The following is a 20,207-nucleotide window of genomic DNA, read 5'->3' as shown; positions in this document are numbered from 1 at the left end:
TCAGGGCTCAGTAACAACACATTATGTTTCTTAATAATCTGAAAATCAGTATTACTAAAGTGGTAATGTTATAAAAGAGGAATATATTAATTCAGGATTGTCTGCTTAAAAAAATATGCTTCCCTGATATATTTCATTTAACGACCCTGTTGATAATGGAGGATAGTATTTTCCTTTATTGCTTTTAAACCTTGCCTGTTAACAAGTTTTGACTTCCATTTAAACATAATTTCAATAAATTAAATACCTTAATTCTGTGTTCCTATTTTAGGAAAAATAAAGTGTCTAAACACAGAGGACTAATTCACCTGCTTATAACAAAGCCAGTTTTGAACAGAAATGTCTGTTTAACAATAAATGTGACATTCAACTTTTATCCTAGAAAAATATTAACATTCCCTAAAAAGAGTAACTAATGAAACATGTTTTAAAGAACATTTCACTGAAGATTTTGTATTTCAAGACTTCAGATAATTATTTATGTGTATTTAACAATAATAAAATATTGATTGAAAATATAAACTAAAAATGAATCAATTTAACATTTATTTTTAACATTTCACTGAGATTTATTTGTTCCTACAAAGTTCTTTGCTCTTCACGTGAATGCTGTGTTGAGGAAAGTTTTCATTACTAAATTTTACCTCATATCTAATTTATTAACATTGATACTGGTGGCATGCTTGCAGATGTCTGTTGCAGGAAGGATGCCATTTGATTGAGTGTTGTTTCATACATATCAATAGACAACCACCATCCCAAAGTGCTCACCATCCATTTTGAAGCAAGAATCAATGAGTATGGTGAAAAAAGACAAGGCACAAAGTAGCTGGGTTAGAAACAAGTGACATTCCAGCTCCATAAGACAAGGAAAAACTATATAAAGGTCCCTGGTCCCTAGAAATACAATTCTTCTATGTTCATCATATTTGCAGTAATTATAGCACCTAACCACAAGTAGTTCTCCCCCCACAAGAAAAAGCTGATGCAGCAAGGTTCGAAGTCTGCCACTGGCTTTGAACCAACAGAACTGTCCTGCTGTTCATCAACAAAAGCTCATGGGTTTGTATGCCGTTGTCCCACATTCAGACACTGATGATGAAATGACATTAAATGGCTTCACACTACAGGGACATTCTATCATATGGGTATTGACAATGAAAGCAGAGGATAAAGAGATGGTTAACTGATTGACATAAATTACTTGATAAAAAGTACAGCTGTACACAAAGCATAGAAAAGGAGTAGATGCAGCTGAAAAAATAAAGATCTACTGGATAGGTAAGACTGATACCATGACTAGTGCACAGATAGGAGGGTGATAAATCAAAACACAAGATCATGTATGGGGGGCAGTTGTGAAGAGCCTTGGATGGTTGAAAGCTTGAACGCAGTGCACCAAAACAGGAAAAAACAGTGGAAAATACTGAAGAGTGAAGCCAGCTAAAGAAAAAGCGGCCAAGATTATACTAGCAGCTGGCTCACTTAAATGAGTGGTTTTGTATGCAACAACATGTATCTGAGAATATTTTAAAAATTTATTCTACAGTTGGTATTTTTCTCTAGGATGAAATTTAAAAATAAAATGTTTGAAAGTATTTGCATTGAGTTTTAAGGGATAAAATATAAAATTCCATTCCTCGAATACTCCTAATCTCCATATACACATATCTATATTGCTTTAACCACCTACATTGCAAGAACTTCATACCCTCACTTGAATTGGAGATTATTATCTGGCCGGGCTAAGAATTAGCATACCAGGACATATAACATTGGTTGGGACAACAAAAAACCAGTATCATTCTCAGACATTAGGTTGCCTTGCCCTTTTTAATGACTTCTATCAATAATACAATCCAGTATTTCCCTCCCTCCCTGCTCCAAAATCTAGAAATGTTCCAACTCAGTTGAATTACCAAATCTAAAAATTACTCAGCTTCTAATGAGCAGTACCATTACAACATTGGGAAAAGTCTTTTTCTGCTCAGTAGTTAATAGTTTTTTGTAATCTTAAAATTCTTAGGAGAAAAAAAAGAAAAAAAGAAAAAAAGAGGGAAACACTGGAAAGATATTTATTCCCATTTATATAGAAATGGTCTCTGCCACCCAGGGCTGATTATTTACATTCAAGCAAATAATATGATGCAAATAAAAAAGAACCATATGTGAAAACTGACAGAAATAAATAGTTCATCTTTGTTTTTAAAACATATCAAATGAAGCATACCTGTATACGTTGTGGTAAAGAGAGGCCTGAATCTGCAGGGACAATCTGTATTCGTTGTGCTGTCCCATCCATTAGTGTCTGTGTAACAGCTTCCTGGGAATGGGCAATCTAGAAAGAGGAAACAAATGTAATGGATTGAGAATTGATATACTGCCTTAAGGATGGATACACTAGTTTAATGGATGAAACCTTAAGATGTCACCGATTTCTGACTTCCCTGCACAGGGCTATGGGAAGTCTGACACTCTTACTGCATACAGAATGCTAATGCTTGTCATCTAATTTAATGGATTAATTTTGCTAGTTACAAAATTGCTTGCTTCACTGTTTTAAACCCATTTGGAAATACCTTCCAATTCAGAAACAAGTAAAACAATTCACTGGTGACAAATCCATATAAGTCAACCAGACTGAGTATCTGTTGATGTTCATGAGACACAATACCTTTCATCATAGCGGTGCTACATTTACACTAAAATATTTTTACCTTAATGGCTTAAAGTGACAAAAGAATATCTGGAGTGAAAACACAGCAGTTGGCCTTTTCTGTTCTGTTTTTCTGTTAAAGCAGCAAAACCAGAACAACAGAATTCTATACTGGAGAACTACCAAGAAAATTCAGAGAGAATTAATGAAATGCATGAAGTTGCCAAGCAGTGTATCTCAAAACAAATTTAAATCCCTGTGTGAATGCTCTCGGACACAACTTGTGGAAGTGCTTTAATGATTATCAGTATTTTAAAAATTCTTCACATTCTATAGCCAAAGGAATATGGTGGAAGGTATGATTCATTACATTATTTGCCAATAAAAATTAGAAGTACAGCTGCTATTTGCAGAGGCTTGATCAGGAAGGCCGGACTTTTTGTAGTACAAACGAAGTCTGTCTTCACAGAGTTTACAGACACCTACAAACTGAAATTTCTGTCTTAAATTCCTAAGTCACATCCCAAACTTTTTGCTGTTCAAAAACTCTGGAACATCCTGAAATTCTGTATTATTAATTCCCAGTATTCACACCATTATAAAAATGCTCCTCTTCAACTGTCCGCCTCCCCTGCCCGCCTGCCCCCCCCCCCCCTCAATATAGAATATATGTATCTATATCACAGTAAAGGTACTGTTTCATAACAAGTTGAGACCTTTTTTTATTCCTCCTGGATCAGCTTCCTGATTTTGCAACCACACCACCGTGTAAATCCTAGTACCAGCAGAAGAAAGGAGACAAGAACATGCATCTGGAGGTAAGTATGAAAAGGGGGAAGGAGTGGTGGGACTTCCCCTTATAGCAGAAATACAAGCTTCCATCAGACTAAGCTGATTTTGAAATTTTACCCGAAAAGGCATTATTTTTGGTACCAGTCTCAGCTCTTATAACATATTTGCTCCTATCTCTTCAGCTTGGAAGGTAAAACTGGTTTGTTAGTCATTCAGTGATCTGGAATAGGACACTGATGCAGGTTAAAAAGCAGCCCAGCAAACAGACAGACAAACAAAGGCTATACTTAGCATAGACCAAACCTTCAATCCAGATCTCCACAATGCTCAGAAGCAGAGGCATCAGAACAAATGAGAGTGGGATTAAGCTGCTGGGGGGAACACTTAAACTGCCAGCATCGTCAAAAGAAATGCTTGTCACACTACTGCTCAAGCCGTTTTCAAATACTGCTTTCTAAAAATACCCGATTTTTCATGAGTATGAATATTTTCCATGTTCAAACAATTCATCCACTTCTTTGCTTAAGTAAAGGACAAAGAAGAGTTATTATACAGCAACATTTACAGTTTCAAATTCTGCGTCAGCCTTTCAAATGACATGTACACGTGGTGATTTACAGGCAATTGCAGTTTTATGTGAATTTACTTTGGCTTTACAAAATAAGCTACATATTCCAGGACTGCTTTATGCTTGCTCCCTTAAAATGTCACAGTCTATTTATTGTGCAAGGTAAAAGTGCTCTTCAACCCCACAAAATGTCAGCTTGACAGTTTTACTTCTAGACACAATACAGTTTTTTATTGCAGTTAAAAAAAAGTACTGATAAGAATAGCTGCAGTATTTGTAAAAAATTGTATTTTGTGTATGACAGACTCTGTTTCAACAAAAACGTCGCTTTCCTCTGTTACTGTTACCTGGCAGGACTGCGGAAAGAAATCGCCATATCCCAGTGTACCCAACCACAGCTTAAAGAAAGAAGAATGAGGCAGGCTCTTGACAGATGACTTCCCTACATGAATCAAGGAATGTGATCTTGATGTAGAAAAATGCATTACCTCACACTCAGCAAAAGATGATTAGCAGTTGGCAGAATTTGAGAAAATATAAACATTGTGCTATGCTCCATACAGACAAGGCTATAATTTTTTTAAAAAAATAACCTTTGCTTTTATCAAAAAAGCCCTAAGTTAACAAAACCACATTTGCAAACATCATCATAAAATTGTCTGCGATAATTTTGTCTTTTAAAGTGCTTCATGAACAAGATTATAAATAAATCAAAACCTGTATCACAGAATGCTTCTGACCATTATTTCAACGAGATACAGGAGCAATTTCCATTCTTCTCAGAATGGGAACACTTTCTTTTTCCTTTCACATTCTACTTATGCAAATTTTTCTCATAAATTCAATTAAAACTATTTCAACATTCAAGAGAATTACAAATGCTGACAAAAATACCACTGAAGTTTCATAGACCTTAAACTATGGTTTTCAATGATTACATTGAATAGGAACACCACCAAGCAATTAGAGCCAGTAGGTCACAAGTAGGTAGGAATGCAAGCTATAATATTACATGAAGGCCCCTGTAAGACCATTCTCCTTGCTGACTTCACCTTTCAGGCTGTGCACTCATGCATGGCATGCATCTTTGACAGTAATTTTTAATTTTGGCTTACAGAGTCCCACCTTGCACTGCCCTGGGTTATGATTTTCAGTCCTTCTAATCATGTACCAGGTTGGGCTGCACCTTGTACCAGAGAAGGGAACTGACAACATCTGGGAGGGAGAAGACCTTCCTCCATTATCCTGTAATTTTTTTGTCCCAGTTTTGTCCACCACACAGTAACACACAGAGCTTACAAGAGCAAGACTAGCATAGCACGAGAATAAGTGGCTGAAGACTGGGGAATGCTTAAGTCACACTGCTGCCAAATAAGACGTGACAGTCTCAGGCTCAGTAAAACCTTGATAAAGGACAAATCTACACTGCTGACGGAATGATATCCATGAAAACTGTAAGGCTGCACTTTCACCATGAACAGGAAACAGTTAACAGCTACTCTGCAGTGTTGCACCTTCACTCCCTCCATCTTCTTCCCTGCCTTCCTTTGGATACCAGCCATCTCCTTTACACTGGCTCTGCTACTCATTGGTCTTCACAGACCCTACTCAATGCACTAACCCAGCAGAAAATCTTCCACTTGTTTTGACTAGGTTAGCTTGCTGTTAGTGTGGAAATTAAATAAGGTAAGAAACAGAAAAAGGACCTTCCCTCTCCCATGGCACTGACATACTAAGTCAGCTCAGTGACCATGGAATCATATTATGAAAGTGAGAAACAACCCCTCACAGAGGCTAAACACCATCATCACACCATCCTCTTTTCCAAGTGGAATGTACACTTCAGCTAGCTTTGACTAGCCTGTACTTTAGAAAAAAAATAATTAAACAGGAAATACAGCCCTATTTAGACCTTCACAAGGAATTATACTACCAAAACAAAGCTACACTACACATACCATTCTCACTGATAAAGAGAAGCGAGAGGAAGAAAACACCATATATCACATAACATCACTTATGTCCTTTGAGATAGCATTAGCAACACTCAGATGTTACAATAAAAGCTGTAAGAATTTATACAGAATAAAATTAAGCATCCCCCCCACCTCCAGCCTTTCTATTTGAAATCAAAACTTGAAAAGTAAGTCTATATCTAGACAAGATACCAAGATTGCACACTGCAAGTTAAAAAATACCATTTATTTAAGATAAGTTACTGCTTTTATCTAAATTAAAGCGGTGCTATTTTTAAATAGACTATGCTATGATTAAACTTTCTAGACAAGTCTGTATTATCCACACTCCCAAACTATGGAAGTTCTCTGGCTCCTGTACACAGATTCTGCACACAGTTTACAGAAAATGAAAACCAGAAGTTAGCAGAAACAAGAGTTCAGTCCTCCTTTTGACTTACACCAAACACCAACAAATATTTTACAGTGAAGAGCATGGCAAACCTTTACTAGCTAAAACAAAAATGACAACTGAAGCAATTGCTTAATTGCAAAGTAAAAGTTATGTATTGACAACTCTCGTTGTAAATATTGTAACTGAAAGTTAGCAAAGCAATTACACAACCAGATAGCTCTCTGAAGACCACTACTGGTCCAAAAAGCAGACCTGCACAGCTAGTCACTTACTGGAAACACTGCTAGATTTTCCTTAGCTTCATTTCTCTTTAATCAAGTAATAAGCGATAGAACAAGAGGTAATGGCCTCAAGTTGTGCCAGGGAAGACTTAGACTAGATGTCAGGAAGTATTTCTTTCCAGAACGGGTTGTTAGGTGTTGGAATGGGCCGCCCAGGGAGGTGGTGGAGTCCCCATCCCTGGAGGTGTTTAAGAGTCGGGTTGACATAGCGCTGAGGGATCTGGTGTAGTTGGGAACTGTCAATGTCAGGTTAATGGTTGGACTAGATGATCTTCAAGGTCCTTTCCAACCTAGTTGATTCTGTAACTCTGTGGGGCAAACTTTGACAAAAAAGACTGCAGCATAACTTTAAAACTGACATAAAAAGTTCTTCTAGTCTTCCATGAGAGAGGAGAGTCTCTGGAATCTTTGGGTGTGCTAAAAATTATTTTCTCTTATGATTTTGGTTTTTACATATCAGTCTGTACATTTTATTATTCAGTGTCTCTTAAATAGGACTCAAAATTTATATACCTCTCCCACTTGCTGTTCAATAATTTGATGGGCCAGTTCCTCTATGGTTGCCATGATCTTTAATCACCAGAATTTCCTGTCAAAGAAAGGAAAGAAGATGCTTAACATCTATAGCCTCAAAAGTAAAAATATCTTAGGGAAAACAGCGTTTACATAAGTATGTTCATGGTTGTCTGAAGGTGTCACCCCTGCAGAATTTAAAGTTTGATTATACTATAAAGGTAAGAATTTGTTTTCTACTTGTAAAATTCTGTATCCTTTTACTCAAATAACACACATGGAGACTTTCTATTTTTCTCCACTGACTTCCCAAAGAGCAACAAAATAATAAACTTCCTGTGAGAAGAGTATTACTGACCATGACATCAGCAGGGACATAATTTACATCTTAAAAACTGGAACAGAGCCAGTTTTGTTAATGTAAAACAAGGGAGTGAAATCCAACTTCTGAGCTCATACTGATTTTTAGTATTAATAGGAGTGCTTGAAGGTCAATTTTGTAATTAATAGGAGAAACTACTTGGGAGGCAGAAAATAGACATGTCTAAAAAAAGATGCTGTTTTGTTATCAATGCTATAGTTACAGCATAAGAAGTCCAAATCTGCATAAGAATAATTTTGTAGGATTCAAGAGACACTACTACATTAATATAAATATACAGTATAAAGTATTCAGATGTATGCCTTGTTTGTCTGGGTATTGATTTACAAATATTCACCAGACAGTACTTAAAAGGAACATACACAAACTATGAAGCACCATAAACACTTAATTTTCCTGACAAAAGCTGTATTTAAAAAAACTGTAATGCATACTTCTTATATGAACAAAGACAGTACTCTTACACTAAAGGATTTGCCTATGTACTAAATATGCTTTGTTTCAAATATACAATGTACTCAGGTTATAGAGCCTCCTCACTGCAGACAAAGTTATAAAGATGTTTAATACCAACACACATATTCCTGGATTAACATAAAAATAAAGTGTCAGCATAAAGGATTTTTTACACAGTACAGAAGATTTATTTATTTATTTAATAAGCAGAAATGTTGCTGTGTAAGCATACAAAAAGTTAAAATAGTAATGAAAGTAGTTACATATGTAGAAAAACAGTATATACAGCTAGTACGTTTTCACTCTAACTTTGCTAGAACTCATACAAATTATTTCCTACCCCAGTTCTCTCTAAACTTTCCTAATCAACTATACAAATAAAAATGTTAACTCATTTTGAAGCTCATTCTGCTCTTATAACTGCAAAGAGAGCTCCTCTTTTGACTAGGGCAAGAACTCCAGGCCTTGGAAGTATGCAGAGCAGTATGTTAAACCCTGATCGATGTGTGGAAGGGAAGACTACAGAAATATTTGGGAAATGTAGACCATTCTAAATCACCCACCAGCATGCTGCATTGTTAGTTAAATTAAGACAAAAGATGACAGGCATATGCATAAAACATGAGACTGAAGCTTATGTTGAAAAGCATTATCTCCTTAGAAGATCCAATAAAGGTCAGCACCCCTGCAGGAGCCATCTATTAACCCACTTCTTCGGGCAGTGAGCTGCAGCACAATCACTATTCAAAGAGCACTTTCAAGTCAGCCAATGTATTCTATCAGATGTTTTCTTCTTTTAAATAAAATACTTGCTAGCAACAAAATACTGCACTGTTTACACACACAGTGCCAGAAATTAGTACTACTTCATTAAAAAAAAAAAAAAAAAGCGCGCTACAAAGAAAACCTTAACATCTTAAAAGCAAACCAGTGAACTATTTAGTAAGACAGACACTTCTGGGTAAGAGAGATGTACTTTTTGCAAAGAGTTATTTCAGAGGAAGATCTTAGTGCTTCATGACAATTTGACGTACCAGAAATATTGTCCATAGCATGGTAATTTGCAAAAAAATAAAGAGTAAACTAAGTAAAATGCTGAAATTCTAGTCTGATCTCAGAGCTGATCCTGCTTTGAGTGGAGTTTTGGACTAGAGAACCTCCTGATGTCCCTTCCCCCGTGGAATATTGTACAACTCAAAACTACACTACTTAGCTACAGGAACAGCAAGAGTTGCTTCCAATTACAAAAAATCCCTAATATTTTGAAAACGGTTTCATTTGCAAAATCTTTTGACTGCCTCCATATAAGTCTACTGTGCAGATATTTCCAATGACACAGTAAACAATTACCTAATTTTAACGTGTTACTTCACAAGTATCTAGTTTAAAGAAAGCTTATTTTGAGCAGTTTAAACCAATTTTATGGAGAATACATGTTCTGCTGTGTTAGCCTTTTGAGACAGCAGTAACATCTACCATTCTGCAATCACTTGTCTCTAGCATTTTCTACATTATTTTCCCCAAAGAAACCAGACTACATCAATACCATCTTTCCATCAGAAAAGCAAGACCTATAATCCTTCCCATAACAAAGTATGGCTATAACCTTCTCAATTTTAGTCATATTTACCAACAGAGCCTATGGCTACTTTATTTTATGCTTTTCTAAAACTCTTAGTGCTTCAGCCTTCCAACAAGAATACTGAATACTAATTATTACTGCTATAGCTGTGTTGCACCAACTCAGCAGCACATGAAAATTAACAATACAGCACAGTGAAAAGAAAAGCTTAATTTATTGCTCATCTAGTAAAAGCTTGCAGTCAAATACTGAACTTGCACAGAAGGCAAAATCTGGAAAACAACTTTTACAGAAACTGATTCACACATGAATAATAAAAAAAAAGCTTCTTACCTATCACACCTGTGACACTGCAAAATTATAATTAAATATTTTCTTTAATGTTCTCTATCATACAATTTCATGAAATTAACATTAAACTAGCATTAAAAAAACATTAACACATTAGTATTTTTGCCAAACTCATAAATGAAAGATGGAGAGATCTGATTTCTCCAAGCTTCCATGAGTACTTTGTCCACAGTCTTAACAACAAAGAAAGGTATTTTCTTTTTATGTTGCAGACTCTTTACTACCTTTTTCAAAACAATTCTGTCACCAAAAAGGGCTAGCCCTAGTCTATCTCTTGGCCTGAGTTTCCAACATCTCTCCCTGCTGCCAGCGCTGGTACATCTGTGACTTCACAGCCTGCAGCAAAGCTTTATTTTTGTCCGTGTTAGTTCTCAGCCCAAGGAATGACTCGCACTTGCTATATTACCATGCAAATGCTGCTGCTGTACCAGTGATGGAGGGGAACTGTAAATCACACCTTTCAACAGCAGTAAAAGTTTACATCATCTTAAGCCATCTGAAGTCTCCCATACTTTCCCACAGCTCTATAAATTATTGCAAGATGAGCCTTGGAGATTAGACACACTTATTATGGGATTTTACAGATGAATCTGGTGAAGAAACAATAAACAGAGGATGAAAAAAGGCCACAGGACAAAACAGGCAACACTTCTGATGGTGAAGTGGCCTAGCTGAGACTTTTGGTCCATAAGCTAAAGTACTGTACAATTAGGAGATTGACAGAAATCTATCTTCTTTTCTCACCCCTTATTTCTAGGGAGGGTGTTATTTTCGAATTATGAGAACCTTAATAGTCAAAGCTACTTTTAAAAACAATGCAAGGAAATACGTGCAGTCATGTTTCACACATATGAGCTTATTTAGAGCTAACCCTCACATTTTCTCGTAGAAATACTCTTCAGTATAGACATTTCAACCTCTTACTAGATTTTAGTCCTCCAGTTAACAGATATTGACTGACCTTTTCAAGTCCCAACACAGAACTAAATAGCGTTTCATCTTTGATATGTTGGATTTTGTGTTCTTTGCCATACTGCCGAATCCTCACCAATAGCATGGAGAGAGTTTGTACAGGTTATGGTGTTAACACCTGTCTGTAACAACATCTCTCTCTTGTGAGCACAATGAATGGCTATGAGAGAACAGGTATTTTTACATTATTAATTCAGAGGATTATTAATTCAGTGCTATAAAACAGAGCTAGTAAAATACTGAAAACACTCAGCTCCCTCAAATCCAGAAATGGCCATAGGCCTCCTTTATTCTTGCTGTTAGGAGCAATGTAAGTATACCCTGTTTTACTCTTAAGAGCAGTGGAAAAGGTTCTCTGAAAGAGATTCCCTGTCTTGATGATGTATTATTTTTGCTATTATTTTTGCAGGAATCTTAAATTACAGATGAGAAAAAAGTAGGAAGGAATTTGGAACAGAATAGAGTTACTCAACCACAACCTCCAAGATGTACTCATCTGTTTGAATACAGTATAAATACCCCAAAAATAAGCAAAATTAAAGAAAACCAAAAGAACAGTGGTAAGCAAATCTTTTGACAAATTGTTTATAATCAAACTTCTTTAAAGGTGATGATCAGAAACAAAAAACTAATGAAATTACAACAGACTGTGAAAGTCTGACTGGATTAATATTCCCTAAACAAGTGATGCTCCTACCCTTCACCTGTCAGAAGAATTCTACTGGTCAAAAATATTTTCTTTGAAATGTGATTCTTGGAACCAATAAAGAGAAATACCTGTTCACAAGAGCTTTCAAACCCAGCTACTTCTGGACTTGAAGAAGGTCACCTCTCCACTCAAAGCACCTTCAGGAAGGTTTTTCTTAACAGCTATAATCTTTAGAGAATGACTTGTAAATGGCACCACTCAGAAAAAAAAATCCCTCAAAAAAGTGTAGCAAACATTCAAGCTTCTGTCATTAACGGCCTCTACCACCACATAAAGACAGCTTTTAAGAATGCTTCATTGTAGCCTGACAGTGCATCTTAGAAAAATTATTCTCTTTTATCAGTAAGTAGTTAACAATAAAAACTGAGAAAGAGGGAAATACATCTTGAAATTTCATAAATTCTTGATCATAGTAGTGAATTCACCAGCTGTGAGCTTCAAGTACGAATTCCATATATCCCAAACCTGTTGAAACACAGAAACCTCAAACCAAAGCAAAAGTTTTTCAGTTGCTCACCCAACCATTCTGTGCTGCTAGTTAGATGATCCCACAGCTCAGAGGCATGCTTCTGCAGTGTTGTCTTGGTAGGAAACAAAAAGATGGACCTTCCAAATCAAGACATGTGTGCTTTAAGGAATTACTTTGCACCTGCTAGTTAGTTCTCCTAAACCAGACATGACTGCCCTCACAGCTAAGATGTAGTAAAACAAGTTAGCTTAAAAACTAAAAGAGATCAAAACTAATGTGTTTTACCTTGCAGTAAAGCAATGACAGATTACACATGTATTCAACTATGATGCTCCAGACATCAGGAAACTAACTCTGAGAGAGACACAAACCAGTAGAAGTGAATTTTTGAAGCTTTATCTGAAAGAGTCATCTGACTCTCATTTGAACTAGACTTGTGTGAACAGAGTACTTGAAGCACAGAAACAAGACAGAACTCTGATAATGAAGAGGAATCTGGAACATTGGTTGAGGCTATCCTATCTCTTCAAGCTGCCTGGAATAAGCACAGGGAAACTCAGCCTACAGATGCAGAACCAGCTGTTACAAGCGGGACAAATCATCTGACCATGAGCACATGGGACATACATACAATGGAAAAGTAATATACTCATTTGAGTAACTACTACACTCAGACCACAATAGTTGCTGTATAAAACTGAAAGAATTTTTTAATAGTTTGCATAGACTGTTAACGTTGTTTCCTTAGCTCTGCATACTACTTAGATAAAAACATTAACACTGTCAGTGGTGTTCTTGCTACAACTGTATTACTGGTGACTCTACTGGGTCTGGCTGAGCTGGAATTGGTTTTCCCCTATAGCAGCCCTCACGGTGCTGTGCTTTATGCTGGGAGCTGGCAGGGTGTTGGTAGCACCCTGGTGATGTGGCTGCTGCTGAGCAGTGCTTACACAGCACCAAGGCTCTTGCCGACATTTCCCCCCAGTGGGACGGGGTGGGCAAGATCTTGGGAGGGGACACAGCCAGGACAGCTGACCCGAACTGACCAAAGGGATATTCCAGACCATATGACATCTGCTCAGTACAAAGCTGGGAGAAAGCAGGAAGGGGCTGGGGTCACCCTTGGTCCTCCGAGGCAACCACTATGCGTATGGGAGCCCTGCTCCTGAGAAGGCCTGACATCGCCTCTTCATGGGAAGGAGAGAATAAATCTGGTTTGGTTTGCTTCCATGTGCGGACCTCTGCTTCGTTTTGCTTATATTAAAACTGCTTTTGTTTTACCCACAAGGGTTGGTTTATCTTATTTTCTTTCCCCTCTTTGCCCTGTTGAGAAAACAAGGGGAAAAGGCGGGGGAAGTGATAGAGCGACTTGGTGGATACCTGGCATTTAGCCAAAGTCAAACCGTAGCAATGGAAAACTTCTGGAGAGAAGCTGGTAGAGAAACAGTATACACTAGCTCTTGATAACTTAGAAGATACCCTGAAAACCATATTGGTAATCAATATAAATATTAAGCAAACCACCTCTGACATGCAGTTATTATAACCTATATGCAACAATCCATTGCCTCGAAAAATATTACGATTCAAGTACTGCAGTAGCACAAAGTGTGTGCGTATGTATGTGTGTATATATATATAAAAAATTCAATTTCTGGGACTCAAGTAGGATAATTGCAGGGACAGAATTTGTTAGCATACCTTTAAAATTCTAAAAAAAAATATCTTTCGACTAACACAATAACGAGGTTCCTTCCTAGATGTAATTCATATCAGTACCGACTGACAACTGCTACATTAAAAAAGAGCTATGAAACCAATTTTTTAAAGTAGTGTTTGCTACAGTAATTGATGCATTGGAAGACTGTACTCAGTTTTTCCGCATTTTCATGCATACATTAGAACTTGGAAATTTGAGGCCTGTTTTGATGTGACACTAATCATCCTACTGGATTCTTTTTAGAAAACCTGTCACTTGAACTAAATGAAGAGGGTATTAGTTCTTCACAATTTTGTGTTGAAGTTTTATCATTCAAATCTATCACTAAATAAATTTTAAAAATATATACAATTGAGGTTTTTGGCATGAAGCACCAATCTGGTAAAGCCTTATTTATTTCACTACAAATTCAGTTTTTTAGGGTATTAATCTTGTGATTACATGTTTTTGAGGATATACTACAGAGGTGTCTGGAGTTCTGGAGTTATAAATACTGATAAACCCATTTATGTAGAAGCCATGAAATTTTAATTGCTTTGACTCACAACTTGTTAAGTTTAAAAGCTCAAGAGTTAAGTTAGAAACAGTCCTATTATAGGCAGATAATGTAGTGGTTTACACTGTTGCAACGCTGCATTTTTAAACTTCTGTAGTAAAACAAACGTGTAAACAAAACTAAACTAAATGCCAATATATCCACCTGGTGGTTTGTTTTGGTTTTTTTTTAATCACTTCTTAGGACTGATAAACATCAGGTCTGATCTGCAAAGTTATACTGATTATGAAGTTAGGATCTTATGCTGGCTTAATTTCAGCAGGTGAAATACCTTCGTGTACAAAGAAACAACTAGTATATTAATACTCCTTAGCAGTCAGTCCCACTGCAGCTTTTGCTAGTGAGTAAAGTACCAATTCAAATTCTCAGAAGCAGGCAACCAGTCTGAAACACTGGTCAGACTTTAACAGTGCTTATAAGCATACGCATCATAGCTTGGAACACTCTACTGAATTAATCCCCTGTCTCATCATTGCCCTTGAAGTGTACATGTGGATGAGCTATTTCTGAACTGGTTGCTGAAATCACCAGAGTAGAGCAATATTCTGAAGTTTGTCTTTACCACTTGTGTTAGAATGTCATGCAGTAACGAGTACTGCTCAGCAACTGGCTCAACATCACCTCGGGCACCTGTGTATTATAGGTGGGATGAGAGCTAGGAGTGCTAACTGTCAGGAGTTGCACTGAGGTCCTTGATTATGTAACAAAGCTCTTGAAGAGTGTAAAATTTTGGCCCGAGTGATACCTGCTAGCTGATGCCTGCAGACGGTGCTAATTGCTGTAAGGTGCCTCAGACAAGAATGCATCCAAGGAAGTTAATTTTTTCAACTGTGATGGGTACATCCTGGGGAAGGCAGAGAAACCAACAGACACCTGTGGTAGTCAAAGAAAGCTGAGAAACTCTACAGACAGAGCAATGAGCCAAGACAAGGCCACATATGAAAAAAACCTCAGAGTTCACAGAAATGACACTAAGACACCTCTTCTACAACCACTAGAGACCACCACAGACCACTGAAAACCCCCATGGAAGCCCCTCAGAGACCCCCAAATTTTAGTACACTTGCACAATGTATTAACATGTGCATTGGATCCTCTGGAAACAGGTGTGTACTTTTTGGGAATTACATTAATATTAATTTCCTTTATTGTATATAAGTGTGCTTTTGTCTTTCAACATGCAGGTTAGGTGGAATGATCCCCCATGCATCCAGCCCCGCAATAAAGAATGCCTGCCTTCTAGAACTTTAACCTAAGTCTTAGGGGGTTCTTTTGAGACCGGATTTACAGTAACACGAGGAGCTGGAATTTCTGTGGACTTTAAGGCAAGACTGTGAATGACTAGTTTCTCTGACACTTGCAAATGTCATGTTCAACTATATCCTAAAACAAAGGCTAATGAAGATCAGGTTCCTCCCTCATTTACCTGATATGGCATAAGTAAGGCTATGGCTCATGCTGATGCACAACTTCATGCACTGCCAAGTACATCCTTTGTAACCAGTGTGATTTGTAATTACATACATTGAAAAAGTGATACAATTTACAGACTTATTTCCTTATGTTTTCTCTTTTTTCATAATGTGAAATTAAAGGGTATTATTGACAGGAATTTACAGATCAATTATATGGTATTTCACATTTTGACACTTGCAATTTCAAGCTGCATAAACATGCAGTAGTAGGTTCTTTTGAGTGTTGTTGCTTTATTTAACTTTGTAAACACTAAACATCAGAGCACTAATTGACAAATCCATTATTGGTAACAATGGTAATCTGTACTGAAATGCCTTAACTTAAATTACCTCTAATAAGCCATGTGACTTTGCTCTGAAGAGCATGTATACTGGTGAAAAAACTCACCAACTTCAATGTTTACATGATAAACTTCCAGACATCATTTTATGCCAGAGCTCAACAGAATCACAGAATCATCTAGGTTGGAAAGGACCTTGAAGATGATCCAGTCCAACCGTTAACCTAGCACTGACAGTTCCCAACTACACCATATCCCTCAGCACTATGCTGAGACCCGACTCTTAAACACCTCCAGGGATGGGGACTCCACCACCTCCTTGGGCAGCCCATTCCAACACCCAACAACCCATTCTGGAAAGAAATGCTTCCTAATATCTAGTCTAAACCTTCCCTGGTGCAACTTGAGGCCATTACCTCTTGCCCCAACTGCTGAAATGGATAGCTGAAACAGGCATTCCTATCCCACTCCCCATTTTTGCTTTATTATTTCAACTCTTCTTATTCTGGCATTGGCATACACAAAACGTTGTGAGGAGTTAGTTCAAGGAACTGAACTGGCAGAAACTTCTTATTTGTGGAATCAGGGCTCAGTTTCTAAGGAGTTTGAACAGAATTACAGCTCATCCTTGGGGAGAAGATCCTTCTCACCCTGACCAATCTGTGGTGGTGTTGACTACTACACACTAGGACAATTAACTCACTAAAAAGAGAGAAAACTAAGCCGGCAGAAATGCATGAAACATCTGCTAGGTAAACACATTGAACTAATTAACTTTGCAGTCAGATAAAGTCCATCACAGACAAAAGGGAGAACATACTAAGAAGTCAAGGGAGGGAGGAAAAAAAAGGAAGATTAAGGCAAACCTCCCTTTCCACTGCTGTAGGTGGAGAGCTGATAATTCAGGTCAACTGCACTGTGAAACTATACCCTTTATTTTCAGTCTGTCCAGCTGCCTGCCTGCTGCAGCTCACTGTGGAGTGAGACAAACTCCACTTCCAGTTGTGCAAAGCAGCAAGGCTGCCTCTTTGAGCAGTAGCTACCTGTTAGGCTGTGCATCTTGACATCAGAGATGGAGGGGTGGGACAGGTCAAGAAGAACTGGCTATCAGCAAATTCTAAGCTAACTTTGGGACAGATGTAGAAAACGCCTTTTGCTTACCTAAGGTATTTATGTTATACTTCACATCGGGTATGCTTAATCACTCTTTAAGAGATCCTTGCAAAGAATTAAGTGGAAAAAATGTTTTAGGTTTTTTTTTTCTATTATGTAAACTTTCAAATTTAGCATATTTTTCATGTTTTTAAAAGCTTCTTTTCCTGAGTTAATCCAGCCAGCATTCCCAAAGGCTGAATTGTTTCATGTGAAATGAATACATTCTAAACTCTGAGCTATCTGAAATTGGGAAATATTCCTTTAAAACTTTAGAAGAAACCTTCATTTCCCAGTAAAGAGAAAGATTTAAATTAACTATTGCCACAGTCTGAGTTTTGATCTTCAATAACTGGAAGTAATCTTCAAGGTGTTCTCATTTAATGTGAGTCTTCCTGATTTCAGAAATGCTTCTTTTTCCCACACTTGACCAAACCATGCCACATACCTTCAAAGTAGACATCAGGCAACATGCAAAAAATGGTTTTTATTGCTAGGATAGAAAAGAAGTAGACTGAGTCAAATAATTGATCGTTTCTTGCTTGAGAATGCTTTGTACTCCTTTTAAAGAGAATGAGACAAATCATCACAAATTAAAACTTTATCCAGATGCTAGTTAAAGACTGCTGATCACATTTATATTTCCTTTCTAGAGTTACCTAAAATAATGAAAGGATAAGAGCTGGAATTCTAAAAGAGACAAGAAAACACAACATGAAAAAAATGTACATACTTTTAGGATCTTCTTTAAAACTGTAATATTAGTTACTACTCCAAGAGGGGGAAGAAGAGTCAAAGCTCCTGCTAATGAACCAAAGCACTAAGTTGCAGCAAACACTGCTCAATTAAACTTTACTTCATTCATGCCTCACTTTGAATACTCTTTCAAAAAATTTTCTTCCCTCACTGTGTCAACAAGTGAGTCTACAGTTGCTTACAGCAATTATTGGTTTTCCTTTTACACACCAGACTTAAGATCTTTGCCTTTACTTTTACCATGAAGGTTCTGAAAAATGAAGCAAGAAGAAATGCTTTGTCCCATGATCATTTAGCTAATGATACTGTTCACTGCTTAAGCTCTTACTTCCTTCTACAACTTTTTGCAGATCTGCCATTAAGATTGGAAACACTCACTCTAGAACTCTACAAAACAAATATGTAACCTTCCTTCAATTTGTCTTAAAGGAGATGTGCTGCTCACAATGTCAAAACTAACAACATTTAGACTGTCAGCATGATTAGATCACTACATCTCCAACTGTCCAATATACTCTACTTTTGTTTCCTTAGTCTGTGATGATCTGTTTATTTTCTCATTAGTGGTGAACTGCTGGGGCCAGGGAAAATCCCTTCTTAAAAGATACCCAACACAGTAAGGTTGCTCTAAGTACAGACTAACACAAGTATTAGCATCTGTACTTATACTGATTAGACCTGCTTTACAAGTGGAATCACTGCATTTGTTCTCAGTTATTTCTTGAGTGCCTGACAGTATTACTTCCTATGTAATTAAATAAAAGAATTAAGCTCTTTCAAAAACCTTTGAAAAAGAAACTCAGAGACAGAATTATATATCCATCTTTTCTTTTCAAAACCACAATCGCCTAACCCTATTAGAAGTAGCATCTAAAAGCAGGTGTTTTGACAAAAGATGGGCATTAGACTTCCTCTGTATTACAGCACATTTATTGCATATTTCTTCAACATTCAGACTCAAATGAAATGCAACTAGAATCTCTTTCTGTATGTAAATCCTATATATTGTTAGTTTATGCCCCTAGTAAATGAGTTCATGAGCGTTCTTGGCAGGAGGAGTCAGAATTACTTTTAAATACATCACTATCATCAGCATTAGCCCAAACTTGGTGTTGAAACTGGCATCACTGCTAATGGTCTTCCATTGTTACTTTAGATACCCACTCCATGAGCCACTGCATCAGTGGAAAACTTTCATTAGCTTGCACTAATTTAACCACTCTTCTATACTTTTTTCTCAGTTTTTATGTGCCAGTTTTCCCCAACATTTTAGTCAAACTAACTTAGGAAAGCCTTACTTTTTAAGTTACTTCAACTGAAATGGGTTAGGAAACATTCCCACGAGAACAGCCAGCAGTTTTGAGGGCTGGTAATCAGAAGCACTAACCTCTCCACTAGTACAGTTATACCCAGAAGACATCAATATTTAACTCACACCCTTCTCCAGGGACAAAAGTTACACAACTTTAATTGTCCTAGCAGGAAGTTCCTACTAATAGTATTTCAAAATATTATACCAATACAGACCAAGGACTTTAAGAGCAGTAGCACAAATATTTCTTTATATTTGGGGTCTCCGTTGATATAAATGGGGACATCTCTTGTCTGCCCCACTATTAAGTACCTTTATTCTGATTTAACACCCTTTAAATGAGTAAGAACAAACCGCACTGGTATAAAGATACAACATGAGAAAATTCTGTCCATCCCAGAGGTCTTCAGTTTACTTTTTTTAAAAAAAATAATTTCATAAATCTGGCCAGTGTAGTTTTACTGGTGCAAAAACAATGCTTGTAAAAAAACTTACCCTGCTGGCACTATCAAACCAGTTTGACTCTGTGTAAGTAAATGCGCAAAGATTCTGGTAAAGATTATGTAGATGTATGTAATGTGTGTTAATACAGGGGTCTTCCCTAGATTAAATCCACCTGTAGAAGATCAGATGCACATTTAAACTAATAAAGTTACATAAGAACTTTCTAGATACTTTTGAGGTACAGACATGTTAACTAGTCATGACTGCAGAAGTTACTGTGAACTTTAGTTTCTGTTCTTCTATCACAGTAAGAACAAATAAAGGAGGATCAACGTGACTTTTTAGGAAAGCTCAAACGGTTAATATGTTATGCTGGCTTTGTGTGGTGGAGTTTCTGACAGCAAGTGGAG

The 20,207-nt window shown here is 37.0% G+C and overlaps 1 protein-coding gene across 3 annotated transcripts in view; it reads right to left on the bottom strand.

The window, feature by feature from the left end:
• Positions 1 to 20,207, bottom strand: part of NR2C1 (nuclear receptor subfamily 2 group C member 1) — a 56,594-nt gene that overhangs the window by 29,589 nt on the left and 6,798 nt on the right. For 2 of the 3 annotated variants that reach the window (XM_074902730.1, XM_074902733.1), the window contains exons 2-3: positions 7,181 to 7,256; positions 2,231 to 2,338 (exon numbers count right to left, since the gene is read on the bottom strand). In XM_074902730.1, coding sequence (XP_074758831.1) covers positions 2,231 to 2,338; positions 7,181 to 7,234 — 162 coding nt within the window. In that variant the 5' untranslated portion in view covers positions 7,235 to 7,256. The remainder of the gene's footprint in view (positions 1 to 2,230; positions 2,339 to 7,180; positions 7,257 to 20,207) is intronic. The other variant, XM_074902731.1, reaches the window with a different exon arrangement.

The sequence above is a fragment of the Athene noctua genome, chromosome 3, assembly GCF_965140245.1.
Source record: "Athene noctua chromosome 3, bAthNoc1.hap1.1, whole genome shotgun sequence".
NCBI lineage: Eukaryota > Metazoa > Chordata > Aves > Strigiformes > Strigidae > Athene > Athene noctua.
Note: the sequence above shows the minus strand (reverse complement) of the source record. Positions and strands in the feature narration are given on the sequence as shown.